This window comes from Rhinolophus sinicus, chromosome 13 (assembly GCF_057876585.1).
Source record: "Rhinolophus sinicus isolate RSI-liver-muscle chromosome 13, RSI-T2T, whole genome shotgun sequence".
NCBI classification, from domain to species: domain Eukaryota; kingdom Metazoa; phylum Chordata; class Mammalia; order Chiroptera; family Rhinolophidae; genus Rhinolophus; species Rhinolophus sinicus.
The window spans coordinates 17,428,406-17,440,901 of NC_142513.1; the positions used below are offsets into that span (position 1 = coordinate 17,428,406).

General features: G+C 51.5%; 1 protein-coding gene across 12 annotated transcripts in view; it reads right to left on the minus strand.

Moving 5' to 3' along the window:
- Positions 1–982: 982 nt before the first annotated feature.
- Positions 983–12,496, minus strand: part of ARHGAP40 (Rho GTPase activating protein 40) — a 33,298-nt gene continuing 21,784 nt past the window's right edge. For 4 of the 12 annotated variants that reach the window (XM_019750251.3, XM_019750250.3, XM_074317656.2 and 1 more), the window contains exons 7-15: positions 11,921–12,012; positions 11,394–11,471; positions 10,825–10,984; positions 8,735–8,817; positions 6,903–7,109; positions 4,891–5,031; positions 3,943–4,112; positions 2,755–2,807; positions 983–1,737 (exon numbers count right to left, since the gene is read on the minus strand). In XM_019750251.3, the coding sequence (XP_019605810.3) occupies positions 1,646–1,737; positions 2,755–2,807; positions 3,943–4,112; positions 4,891–5,031; positions 6,903–7,109; positions 8,735–8,817; positions 10,825–10,984; positions 11,394–11,471; positions 11,921–12,012 (1,076 nt within the window). In that variant the 3' untranslated portion in view covers positions 983–1,645. Of the gene's footprint in view, positions 1,738–2,754; positions 2,808–3,942; positions 4,113–4,608; positions 5,032–6,902; positions 7,110–8,734; positions 8,818–10,824; positions 10,985–11,393; positions 11,472–11,920; positions 12,013–12,496 lie in introns of those variants that run through there. The other 8 variants (XM_074317655.2, XM_019750252.3, XM_088789129.1 and 5 more) reach the window with 8 other exon arrangements.

Sequence of the window (12,496 nt, forward strand, 5' to 3'; positions counted from 1 at the left end):
AGCTGGCCATGGGAGCAGCTGGAGGGAGAGTGTTCCAGGCAGAGAGACCAGCAAGTGCAAAAGCAGGAATGAACTTGGTATGTCTGAGGAATTGAAAGAAGGCTCCTATGGCTGGCTCTGCAAAGTGAGGGGAAGTGCGGGTGAAATGGTATCAGAAACATTAAATAGGCCTCATCGGTCAGGGTAAGGAGTTGGGACAGTATTTTAAGTGGTATGAGATCCTTCTGGAAGGTCTTCAGTAGAAGGGCTTTTAGCAGCTTTGAATTTTTGTTTTAAAAGGGCCACTGTGGCTGCTGTACAGAAGATAGATAGGAGGGCAGGAAGAGAGAGTCCTTAAAGGCACTGAAGCCATTGAGACTTTTCACCATCATCATCACCATCACCACCACCACCACCACCACCATCACCATCACCATCACCATCATGATCATATTTATCCATCACCAAAGACATTGAGGTGATAGTGGCTTGGGTTAGGATGGTAGCAGGAACAAAGGAGTGAAGAGGGGAGATTGGGATGTATTTTGGAGGGAGATCCTCCGGAGCTTGTAGGTAGATTGTAAGGAAGAGGAAGGAATTGAGGAACAGAAACGGCAACTCCAGCTTAATAAATTCATTGCTGAATGAATGAATGAATGAATGAATGAGGCTTCCCCTGCCCTGAGGAGACAGACCCAGGATAGGGGAAAGGAGGAAGGAAGAAACCTGGGACCATAGCAGATGAGAGGGGTGGGGACAGGATCCCAGAGAAGCTGTTCCTGCAGTGCCCCCCCCCCCTTAACAACTTGTCATGACTCCATCCCTCCCCCTTCTGAGTTCTCCTCCCAGTCCCTCTGGGAGGTCGCAGGTTCAAGGTATGGCCAGACCATGTTGAGAAACACAGCAAGATGTTCTCATCACCACACTCCCATGGTAACTCACTGGAAGGACAACAGTCACTGAGAGCTCGGCTGGGGAGAAAAAGACTTGAACAAAGTAAAAGTGACATGTAACTTGTGCCTTTAATGTTCAAACAGAATTTAAATATCATATTACAAAATGACAAGATTGTACAAACCAACGTTGAAAACATGAGAACTGTGAAGGGAGGTTTTACCTCTTCCCAGTTATCCTGGGGCTGTTTCATGGCCATGGTGTTTGCTCTCTGTCCTGAGGTCCAACCTCTTCACCTTTCAAGGGAGTTTCAGAGAAGGCAAGGGGCGTGCCCAAAGCCACAGAGCTCTCTGGCTTTCTCTCGAGGGCTGTCCCACTATCCATTGCTTTGAAAGCAATTTTTCCTGGGGTGGCAGGGGGAAGCCTGCCCCTTGATAGAGGTGCTGCATATTTTATTCTCCTTAGGGCTGGAAATCACGAAAAAAATTCGTGGAGCTCCAAGGCCCCAAGTGGTGCTGTCATGCAGCAAACATGGCGTAGGACGGTCATGATGGTTGGGACTACATAGGGTGAGGGCTCCGCAGGAAGGAGACGGCCCCAGCTGCGAGCCTTCTCCGGACCTGAGAGGCATTTCGGAGGAGAAGACGCCTTGGAGAAGAGCTGGGCCTTCTCCGTAAGCAGCTGCGCTCCCACGCGGGCACACCGGCACAGAGCCCAGGGCCTGTAGGGGGCGGACGTGTGGCCTCCAGGGCCGCTCCTTAGAGTCCAGGGCTCAGGTGGGGGGCTGTTTAATGACCCACTGGCCAAGGGGATTGGCGCGGTACAGATCTAAGAGGTAGGTATCTGGGTCCAGGCGATGCTCACCTGTGGGAAGCAGGGGGAAGAAGGATGAGGATGGTGGTTGTGGAAGCCGCTGCTGCCCTGCCCAGGGCCCCTCGCCGGGCCAGCGCACCAACTTCCCCAAACCCCAGCTGTGTGAGCCTTGGCTTCTTTGGGTCACAGCTACTCCTTTCTCTGCAGAATCGACCTGCGCTGATGTCGGGAGTCTGGCGGGGAAAATTATGGCTCCGCCCCCAGGGCAGCCCACAGCCAATGACTGACACAGAGGTAGGAAAGACCATCCTCCCCACCTCTAAGAGGAACCACCCTGATGCAGTTGGGATTCCAGAGCCCCCTTGTGGCCATGGCCAGACTACACCCCTTTTCCTCCTCCCTCCCTTGTAAGGCTCTTCCTGGGGAGTATCCCTGTTAGTGCATCATTACTCCCTAAGCTTTGTCTGAGCCTCTGCTCCTTGCTCAGTGGCTCTCACAGGGTGGACCCTACAGCAAGAGCATCAGTATCTCCTGGGAACTTGTTAGAAATGCAGATTCTCAGGCTCCAGCCACCTGTGTCTTAATAGCCCTCCAGGTGATTCTGACGCATCGCTAAGTTTGAGAATCGCTGCTCTAAAGAATGCAGCTGAGAACAGTTGCTCACCCCCGGTTCCTACAAAAACAGAGGTCTCTCAGATCTGGACAAGTGCTTGCGGAATTCCTTAAGGATTCCACGGCCTTTGGTCCACTTCAGCTAGTGTGGCCCAGAAGCATCAATTTCACTGGTGGTACTGACAACCATCACACTAAACAAAAAATTCTGCCCTTTCCACACCTGAGGGCACTCTAGGCCCTACTCAAAACTCCAAGATGGAATCCTGAGGTGTGGCCACACGCTGACCCCTAACCTCACAGCGGCATTCCACTTGGTTTCATGGGAGACAGAGACCTGAGCGAAAGGCTCAACTGGAGGAGGGCACCAGTCTTCCCCAGAAGAGCCCAGGAAACCCTCAACGTCAGAGAGCTCCAGGGACCTGGGCTCGGACCCTCTCCCCACTGGGAACTTACTGATATTCCCTCCAATTTCATAGAGGACGGTGTTGGCTGAGTTCACGGACCTGCTGCAAGACAGAGAGGAGGAAACTGCTGAGCTCTTCTCAAGGCAGCAAGACCAACACCTACTTACAGACCCCAGGCCTGCACGGGGTGGTGCTCACTAATTTTGGGTTCCAGGTGGGAGATAAAACATAAGGACCCTCATGAGAGAGCCGGAGCCATGAAGGAGCCCAGTGCCCAGAGGCAGGGAAAAGCCAGCCGGAGGGCACTCAGAGAGGGCCAGCCATGGGTCCCCCACCACAAAGCCCCTACCTGCTGAGTATCAGAATGGAAGCTGGGTGGGATTAGGGATGACATGTGGGGACAGGGGTCTGCTGTGAGGGGCAAATTCTGAGTCAAGATGGATTATGGATATTGTATGATAATCATAGTTATCATGTAAGTATCGTATAGTCATCCTATGAGTTCAATTCCACAACGTGTCCCCAGTTTGTCGTGTGGCGCTGGGCAAGCCCCTTCCCCTTTACCATCTATCTGTACAAGGAAGAACTGGACTAGACACTTGCTAAGGACTAACAGTCCAAGAGTCCTTCCTGCCAACTCCAGCAGGAAGCCCCTGAGAGCTCAACTTGTTTCTTGCGTCCTGGAATGATGGTTGCATATCAGCCCCACTGATCCTCTTCCAGCTCTTTGGCCACAGTGCCTCAGGATCTTTGCACATGCACTTTTTCTGTGCCTGAAAGCCTTACTTCATGCCCCAGACTATATCCCAGGTGCCTTGTCTTACATTCACATTATTTCCTATATTTCTTATAAAACCTAAAACAGTTTGTAACTTGATACTGACTTTGGGCTATTTGATTCATGTCTCTGTCTTCCACAGGGCTATGAGTTTGTAAATCCGGGGCCTCTGTCTACTCTTTTCAGTGTGATTCTAGCCTTCCACATGGTACCTGGTCTATAGCAGGCATTCATTAAGTACCTGTTCATGAAATGAATGCTATTATCATTATTATTTGAAGCCAAGAAGCTCTCTAAGAAGGTGGGAGAACCCAGTTCTGATCGCCCCAGAAAGGGAAAGGCCAACAGCATGTGCAACCCCCGTTAATGGCCTTCAGCTCTGAGGTGCAGACCCCTCCTTGCACCCGCTCCCTGCTCCCTGCAGGGGAAAGGCTCCTGTCTCCGGGAGGTGCCACTTACTGTGTGAGGAGGCTGTTCTTGTCCTCACTGCCCTGTTGACCCTGTAAACCAGGGCTGAGGCACTCTGTGAACTGCCTGAGGACATGGGCTACTTTGGTGCTGGGGGTCAGGGGCACCTCCAGGGGGTCTTTGATAGGCCAGGCCACCTGGATCTTTGCCACTTTGGGAGTCTGCAGAGAGAGAGATCCATAGGCACACACATGCACACCTGGAATTCGAATGTGTGTGCATAAACACTCTTCCATGTGCACTTACACAAATCCCCATGCTAAAAATACGCAATGCACACATATGCAAACACACCAGTCGCTTGTGTCCAGATCCTACCTTATGCACTTACATACGTTTTCCTAAGTGTGCATAACAAACACAGGCATAGAAACATGCGTGCACATGCATTCATCCTCGGACACACCACAGGAGTGCATGCAATGTGCCTACAAACACCTGCACATAAATATAAATACTATATATTTATATAAATACTCGTCATGCACACATACACAACGCGGCACTCATCAGTTGCTCTGTGAACTCCAATAAGGAACCCCGTTCAGGGCTCCTCCCAGGAACGCTCAGTATTCAAGGGAAGGCCCTTCGCTTCTATTATCCTCCTCCTCGCCCCAATCACCCCACACCTCACAAAGCAACCCCCACTTTTCCTACCCTTGGTCAGGCACGCAAGGGGCTGCCTAAAAATGGGGCAAAGGAGATAACTTCTAGAAGTCCCCACACCGCACAAGTTTCCTCTTTCCTCAGTCCTGTCAGACACCGGCTCCTCGCTCGAAGCGGTGGGGTCGGCGCGTCCCCTGGTGGCCCCGATCGGCAGCGCCGTTCCTGGCCGCTAGGTAGCGAGTACCTGGAGGATGCGAACACACCAGGTGCCCTCTCGCCGCTCCTGGCCCCTTTCTCCATCCGCCTGGGCGGGAGTGGGGGAGGGGCACTCACCGCCTCGGGGCGATCCCCTGCCTTGTCCCGGTCCGCGTGTATTCTTCGCAGCCAGGTCTTGAGGCCTCCGTCGCAGAGCTGGGGGCGCCGGCTACTGCTGTCGTTCACTTTTCGCACCTGGGCGACCAAGAAAGAGGCGACCTAGCCAGAAAGTATCAAGTCTTAGCAGGGGCATGGAGCTGCTGGGGTGAGAGGCAGAGCCCACCAGGGTCGCTATGGCCTCTTTCCTGTCCCAGCACTCCACGCAGGGCCTGGTTGTTGAACTTGGGGCTGAAGCACTAGTGGTGGCAGGAGCGGCACCATTTAGCCTCTAAAGAGAGCCATGGAGTAAGGAACTCTGAGAAAGCCAGGCTCTGAGTTTAGTGGACAGTGGTCTCCCCAGGCAGAAGCTGGAAGGTCCTGCACTTGCTCTGAGACAGCTGTTGATTGGTACACTCAGGCATGGGTGTCACCAAAGCCATGTATGGCTAAGGCTCAGAGAGCCCCCAGCCAGCCCTGCATTGGTGAATTCGCACAGGGACCCCCAGATCAACCCACACCCTTCTCTCCAATCAGAACCCTGCAGAGGGAGTCCGGAGAATCCAGACTCCATGGACCCTGGTCATAAGCAGCATGTGCCCTGGGGTCTGACAGACCTGGTTCCAATCTGGGCTCCTCTGCTTACTGGCTGTGTGATGCCTAATACACATAGCAGAAGGGGGAGGGGGAATTCTTCCATTTTATTTATCTACATCTGTGTTGCCTGAAACTTTTACAAGAAGACCTGTAAGCATTTCTTGAATTTTTAAAACTCCCTACAATAAGAAAGTATTGTAATGGAAAGTGTTTTAGGAGCCATATTACCTCAGAGAACTGAAAGGGCACAGAGAAGGCAGGAACTATGGGCATTTACGTATGCCTGGATGGGGGAGCGGTGGGGGTTTTCCACGGAGGAATTGACTCCTGAACTAGGTCTTGAAGAATGAGCGGAGGGCACCAGGCTTCTGTCCTTTCTTTAAAAAGTAAGGCAATTCCAGGCAGAATAAATGCATAAGCAAAAACTCAGAGGTGTGAAGTACAGGATGAGTTTGGAGAACCAGCTTGCATTTGGTGTATTTAAAACACAAAGGAGTGCCTAGGTGTCATGAGGGAGAAACTGGGAAGAGTCAGAGAGCTTCACTTGCAGGTTTCTGGAATAAAGAGCTATATTAATGACTTTATGGGTGGAGGGAGGGATAGGAAGCATGAAGGAAGGGAGGGATGGAAGGGGGAGGGAGAAAAGGTAAATGGGTGGATGGATGGATAGATGGATGCATGGAGGGGTGCATGGGTAGGTAAGTGGATGGATGGATGGATTGGTTGGTGGGTGGGTGAGTGGGTGGATGGGTGGGTAAGTAAATGGAAGGACGAATGGAGACATGGACAGAAGAGGCTTCACATTTCCAAATGAAGTGGCCTGGTCATCAGTGGTGGGCAAGGCTACCTGGTGTCCATGGGAACCTTGAGTGCTGGCGGGAATTTCTCAGTGCTCCGGCTCTGCCCTCAACTGTCAGCAGGCCTCGCATACCCTACCACAGAGGGGTCTCTTTCCCTAATCTTGCTTCTCGCCCTTGCTTTGGATTGTTACTCAGGGCAGGCTCATGGGGGCAGGGGTGTGTTGGTGACCTGGCTCAGGCCTCTCAGGGGAGTGGGTTTTTTTTCAGCAGTATTAAATTTTTGATATGAGGGAACTATATGTGGGAGCTCAGGGACCACCACCCTTAATCTGTGGTAGACCAGATGGCAATGGATTGACTGAGCAGTGTGGTAGTATAGACACCTTTTGGACGCTAAAGCAAGGGAAAAAGAGGACACTGGCCATACATAGGATCCAACAAAGGTCCCAGAAGAGACAAAATTAGGGATTTGAAAGGGCACTACCCACAATCATGGATGGCACAGGCAATAGGACAGCTGTACCCAGCGGGGGACAGGGGCCTGTGCCTACGACCAGATGGATACCACCTCCACTCCCGTTGGCCCACGGCCCTCACCGTCCAAAGCAGGTCCTGGTAATGCACCATCATTTGCACCACCTCTGCTGCCCCCTCTGCCAGCTGCTTCTCCTTGCCCTTGGGGAGTTTGGGGGGCTGCCCTCGGTGCAGGAAGAGATTAGGGGCCATCACTGTGGAAACATTCCACAGAGTCATCTTGTTGCTCTGCTCCCGGGCCACCACTTTCCTGAGGAATTCCAGGAGTGCCTGGGGAAGAGCACAGAACCTCCCTCAAATCTTAGCATATCCCTGGGGCTCCCCACTTTCCCCAGAACACCCTGCTGTGTGACTTGGGGGCACTTGGAAGGAGATGGGCTGGAATAGAGGTTTCACTTCCAGCTTTGCCATCAGCCCACCCCATGACCTCTCTGTGTCTGTTTCCTGCTCTACAAAATATGGCCCAAAACCTTCCCCTTCCCTGCTCCCTCAGAGGCTAATGAGACATCCAGGTCGGACTGCAACTCTCAGGCAGAAAAGAGCCACAGCTCTGGGAAGTGGGTCTCTTCCTGGCGAGCCCCAGGACAACTCCTTTTTCTGGATCTGGGGGGGTCTGAATCTGCCCAAAATGCAAGGGGAAGCCTAGAGAAGCAGAGACAATGGCGAGAAAGGGGTGAGGTGATGATAGCTGCCATTTATTAAGTATTCTTTGTGTTCCTGGACCCTTAGGCAGCACCTTACATGCATTTGTCACCTCATTTTATCCTCCCAATAACTCTATAAAGTAGGTTCTATCATTTGTACCCATTGCACAGAGAAGCAAACTGTGGCTTGGAAAATGTGCCCAAGGCCACATAGCCAGTAAGGATGAAGGGAAGGAGGGGGGATAGAAGGATGAAAAGATGAATGGATGAATGGTTGGGTGTTGGATGAGGATGGAAGGAAAGAAGGGAGGGAGGGAGAGAGGGAGGGAGGGAGGGAGGGAGGGAGGGAGGGAGGGAGGAAAAAAGAAAGGAAGGGCATATATTGGGCGCCCACCACGTCTTTTACTCTATGATTCTTTAAGTGTTAGCTCTTATATTCCCAAAACAATTACACAGATGTTGTTATTATCCTGTTCACTGAAAAGGAAACAGAAATTCAAAAAGGCTATCTTTTCAACAAAGCTGAGGCACCAACGAGGGAAGGTCACTTTTGCCCAGCTCTCTCTGGTTACAAAAATATGTTCTTGGGGCCTCCTATGTCCACATCAGACAAGGATTCCAATAGACATGGGGCCTCCGCACACCCTCACCCTAGAGGTACATTTTGGGTTTGACCCAAGAACAGCCAGGAGGGTGCTGGGAGCTAAGCAAAGGCTGCACCCAGACCCAGCCCCCAGCCCTGAGCACCCACTCGTATAATGCACAGTGGAAGTTCCCTAAGAGAGTATTTCCCAAACTGGTGCTCCATAGAACACCCTGCTATGCAATGCTTTCCGTAACAAAAGAGGTCCGTGAGCAACTACCTTGGGAAAGGGCTACTTACTCTCGTCCCACTTGGAGCTTAAGCATATCTAAGGCACTGAGAAGTCTGTTGGAAAGAATGATCCTTAAGCCTGGCTCATTAACTCAGGGTTTACCCACCTCATTGGAACCCTTTCCCCCTGTAACACCTGTTAGCACCACATAGAACTGGCGTTCAGCATTGCACAGTCCAGTAAACACTATCCTTTCAGGACTCATCTGCTTTCTTTAGGGAAAAAGTCTCAGGAAAGCCTTGGCCATGACTGTTGGCCATCACAGCAGCCCCGCACCTGGCGGAGTTGTTGAATGAATGAAGGCGCACACTCGGAGCCTGTTCCTGTGGCTGTGGGCTGAGATGAAAGAGCGGAGGCAGCTGGAGGTAACTGTTACCTTCAGGGCATTTCGGTTGGGTTCCGGCAGAATCAGGATCAGCAAATGGAGAGCCTGCAGGCGCTGCTTCAGGTGGGGGATGTCTGCGGGGAGGGGAGGAAGGGCTTAGGAGGCTCAGGGACTCTCGCCTTTGACCTGGAGGCCCCTTCTTGGGGTGGGCAGATTCCAGAGCTGGAAACCAGGGACAGCCAGGGACACCCTTCTTTATAAGGCCTGGCACTGTTTCCTGGGCCAGCGTCAGCTCAGAGCCCTGAGCAGTGCTGGTTGCAAGGCTGGCTCTCTATACCGTGTGAATAAAAAGTAACACACACGTGTGCACACACACACGTGCACGCACACACACAGGCCCAGAGGTGCAGTCTGAGAGGTATAGCCCAGAGTCAGAAAGGCAGTGGGCTGGCCATCACCCTAAGGAGGGGAGGTGGAAAGCTCAACTGGTTTAATGAAATCCTTTGTGTTTTGAGGGTTGAAAAGGAAAAGCTGTCCCACAGCTGAGGTCAGGGTCTCCAGGGAGGAGAGGAGATGGTAGGTATAGAATTCAGAGAAAGAGTTCACTGGAGCCAGACCAGACCCATCAACTGAGAGCTAGTTGGTCCCTGGAAGACGGCTGTGTAGGGGGACACAGAGGCTGAGTGCCCAGTGTGGCATTCATTCATTCACTCACTCAACAAATATCATCAAGTAGCTACTAGGTGCCAAGCTCCAATCCAGGGACCTGGGACATAGCAGGGAAAGAAGCAAACAAGTGACATATTTGTGGAGCTTATGTTTCAGGGGAGAAGACAGACAATAAACAAGCAAAAAAATATCTAAGTATCTTCAGATACTGATTCATACTAAGAAGAAAATAAAAGACTGTTCTGATAGGTGGTGCCTAGTAGGCAGGCACGCAGTGTAAGGGAGGGCCTGTATGAGGAGCTGACATTGAGCTGACCTCTGGGCAGCAAGAAGCAGAGCCAAAGGATGAGGAAGGGGCAGACTTCCAGACAGAGAGAGCAGCAAGTGCAGAGGCCTGAAGAAGGAGAGAAACGGGCCTGTTAAAGCCAGATGGAGGGGATGGAGGGAGACCAAGAAGAGCTGGCTCAGAGGTAGCAGGGACTGAGCAAAGAGGGGGGCCCTGTGGCCAGATAGGGAGGGAGAGTTTATTCCAAGTGGGTTGTGGAGGGTGTGAAGCCATGAAGAGATATGATCTCATCTGATCATAAAAGCCAACACTAGAGAGGATTTCTCTGGGTCCTGGCCCTCTGGCTTAGGGGTGGAGATCAGACTGCCTAAGCCTTGAGGCTTTCTGGAGAATGAGAGAGAGAGAGAGAGAAAGAGAGAGAGAGAGAGAGAGAGAGAGAGAGAGAGAGAGAGAGAGAGAGAGAGAATGTGCCTGGGCTTCCTTCAAGGTTGCAAGCAGGAGCTCAGGCAGCTGGCTTTTTTCTTTTGAGAAAAATAGAAGTGAATGTGTTTATACTCTGTGGATTATGAAGTTCAGGTATGAACATAAATATGCAGGACATAATTAAAGGGGGAGCTGTACGATACACGCCAGTTCGCACACAGACAGAGGGACAGGCACACACGTGTGCCCACAGACGCACACTTAGACGGACCTGATAAGCGGGACCCTATGGGAATCGTGAAGGGAAGAGAACTGGCCCATGTGAGGACCACTAAGGGCTGTGATGTGCAGAACCTTACCCTCCTCTTCTGCCCATCACACTATACACACACACACTCATGCCCAGACATATATAATACGCAGACATGCGCACATGCTACACACGCATGCACACATACACACCACACACATGCACACACGTGTGTGGGCACATGTGCTCATATATACATATGCACATACCCACCTCATTGGAACCCTTTTCCCCTGTAACACCTGTTAGCACCACATAGAACTGACGTTCGGCATTGCACAGTCCAGTAAGCACTATCCTTTCAGGACTCATCTGCTTTCTTTACATCCGTACGTACATCCTCTCCCATCAGCTCCCAGGGAACAGGTAGTTCTGTCTTCCCACCACTTCCCCCTCCAACCCAGGCCATCCAATGCTCTTCTCCCCAAAAGCAAAGGGCTGGGGGACACTCACTGGGCACCACAGCGAAGGCCGGGAGGTACTCAGCAGTGAGCAGGGGCGTTGGTAGCTCCCGGATGAACCTTTTGAGCAAATCAGATGCATCATTGTGGCGAACCTCTTCCCAGCTAAACAGGCCAGTGTAGAAATCTCTCTCCAGCTTTTGTTCCAGTCCCTGAAGGAAGGAGGGGCACTAATGAGAAGTTGACCCAAGGCTCCAGTATAAGATGCCCCACCACTTACTTCTCTGGGTCTTGGTTTTCTCATCTGCAAATTGGGGACAATAATAGCACCTACCTCGTAGTATTGATATGAGGATTAAGTGGCCTAATGTGTCACTTGGCACAGGGTTTCACTCAACAAATGCTGGCTGTCTGACTGCCGGGCCCACACTCTGAACCCTCATGCTGTCTTGTACTACCTCCACCCTTTCAAACCCTCCTGGAAGTCTAAGACCAATCAAAGACCAAAGACAGAAGACAGAACACTGACAGGCTGGGAACTGGATTCTCTTCTGGCTTAAGGTACATGTGAGGGTGCTGGGCGATGCAGCCTTGAGGAAGTGGGGGAAGCCGAACCATTACCTTGACCCTGGCCTGGGATCCAGGTACCCTGAGAATGCCTTCCGTGTCTAGTCCTCTCTGTTCCAAACAGGACAACAGCTATGAGAGAAAGAACCCAACATTTAAACCAGAAACCACTGAAAGGTGGAATCAAATTAGTGTGTTTGTCTCCCATGAAAACCAGGAAGAGGAAAGAGCTAGGAGAAAGTCGCCCTCAAAATAAGAATAACAGCTTTCTTGGCTACTTCCATGAGTCAGGCATTGTTCTGAGAGATTTTTTTTCTTAAATATGCATTTTCTCATTCAATCCTTAATAAGAAAAGGATACTGTTATTATAACCCCACTTCACAGATACTGAAAGGCAGACTCACTGAGGTTCAAATCTTCACCCCAAGTCTCAGCTACCACGTGTCAGAGTCAGAATTTGAACCAAGGTCTTGTGGTTCTAAAGTCCACACTCTTATCCCCCAGGCTAGACATCCCCCAACAGTGATACCCAGTGCCAGCCTTTCACTGGCTAAATGAGCCCAACCTGGAGACAACTTACAGCTTGAAGGACCAGCGGGACCTGGGTGCTGGGGAGGGTTTTGCGGTCTGCTTCCAGCAGGGCTTCGAGGGACACGCCGAAAAGGCGAGTTTCTATGGGAAGTCGAAAGAGCAAACAGGGCATTTCATTTCCTGGAATGACAACTGGGCTGCAGCCTGCAAGATCCCCTGGGCAACTAGAATCATTCCTTTCCCTGCGTGAGTACTGAGCTCTCTGGACCAGTGGTTGAGCTCCAACTGCTCTCAAGCAGAACACATGGCCTCAGCAATAATGAAGACGTTACATGCATCACAGAGCAGAAAATCCCAGCTGGAGAAAAGGGTGTTGAAAGGAAAACATGCTGCTGCCCCAGGTAGCACTGGGTACCGTATGTAGCAGTGGGCTGGGGTAGAGGGTCTACTCTGCAGGGATGGGCCACGTTCCCAGGTCTCCTCAACCATCCTGCCTTGCAGTCTTCTCAGGTAAACTCCTTCTTCCAAATCTACTTTGCAATGTCCTTCCTTCTCCCTTCACCTGCCCACCCCTTTCTCTACTAAATCCACACACCCTTTGCCATGTGAATTTGCAATTCTTCCC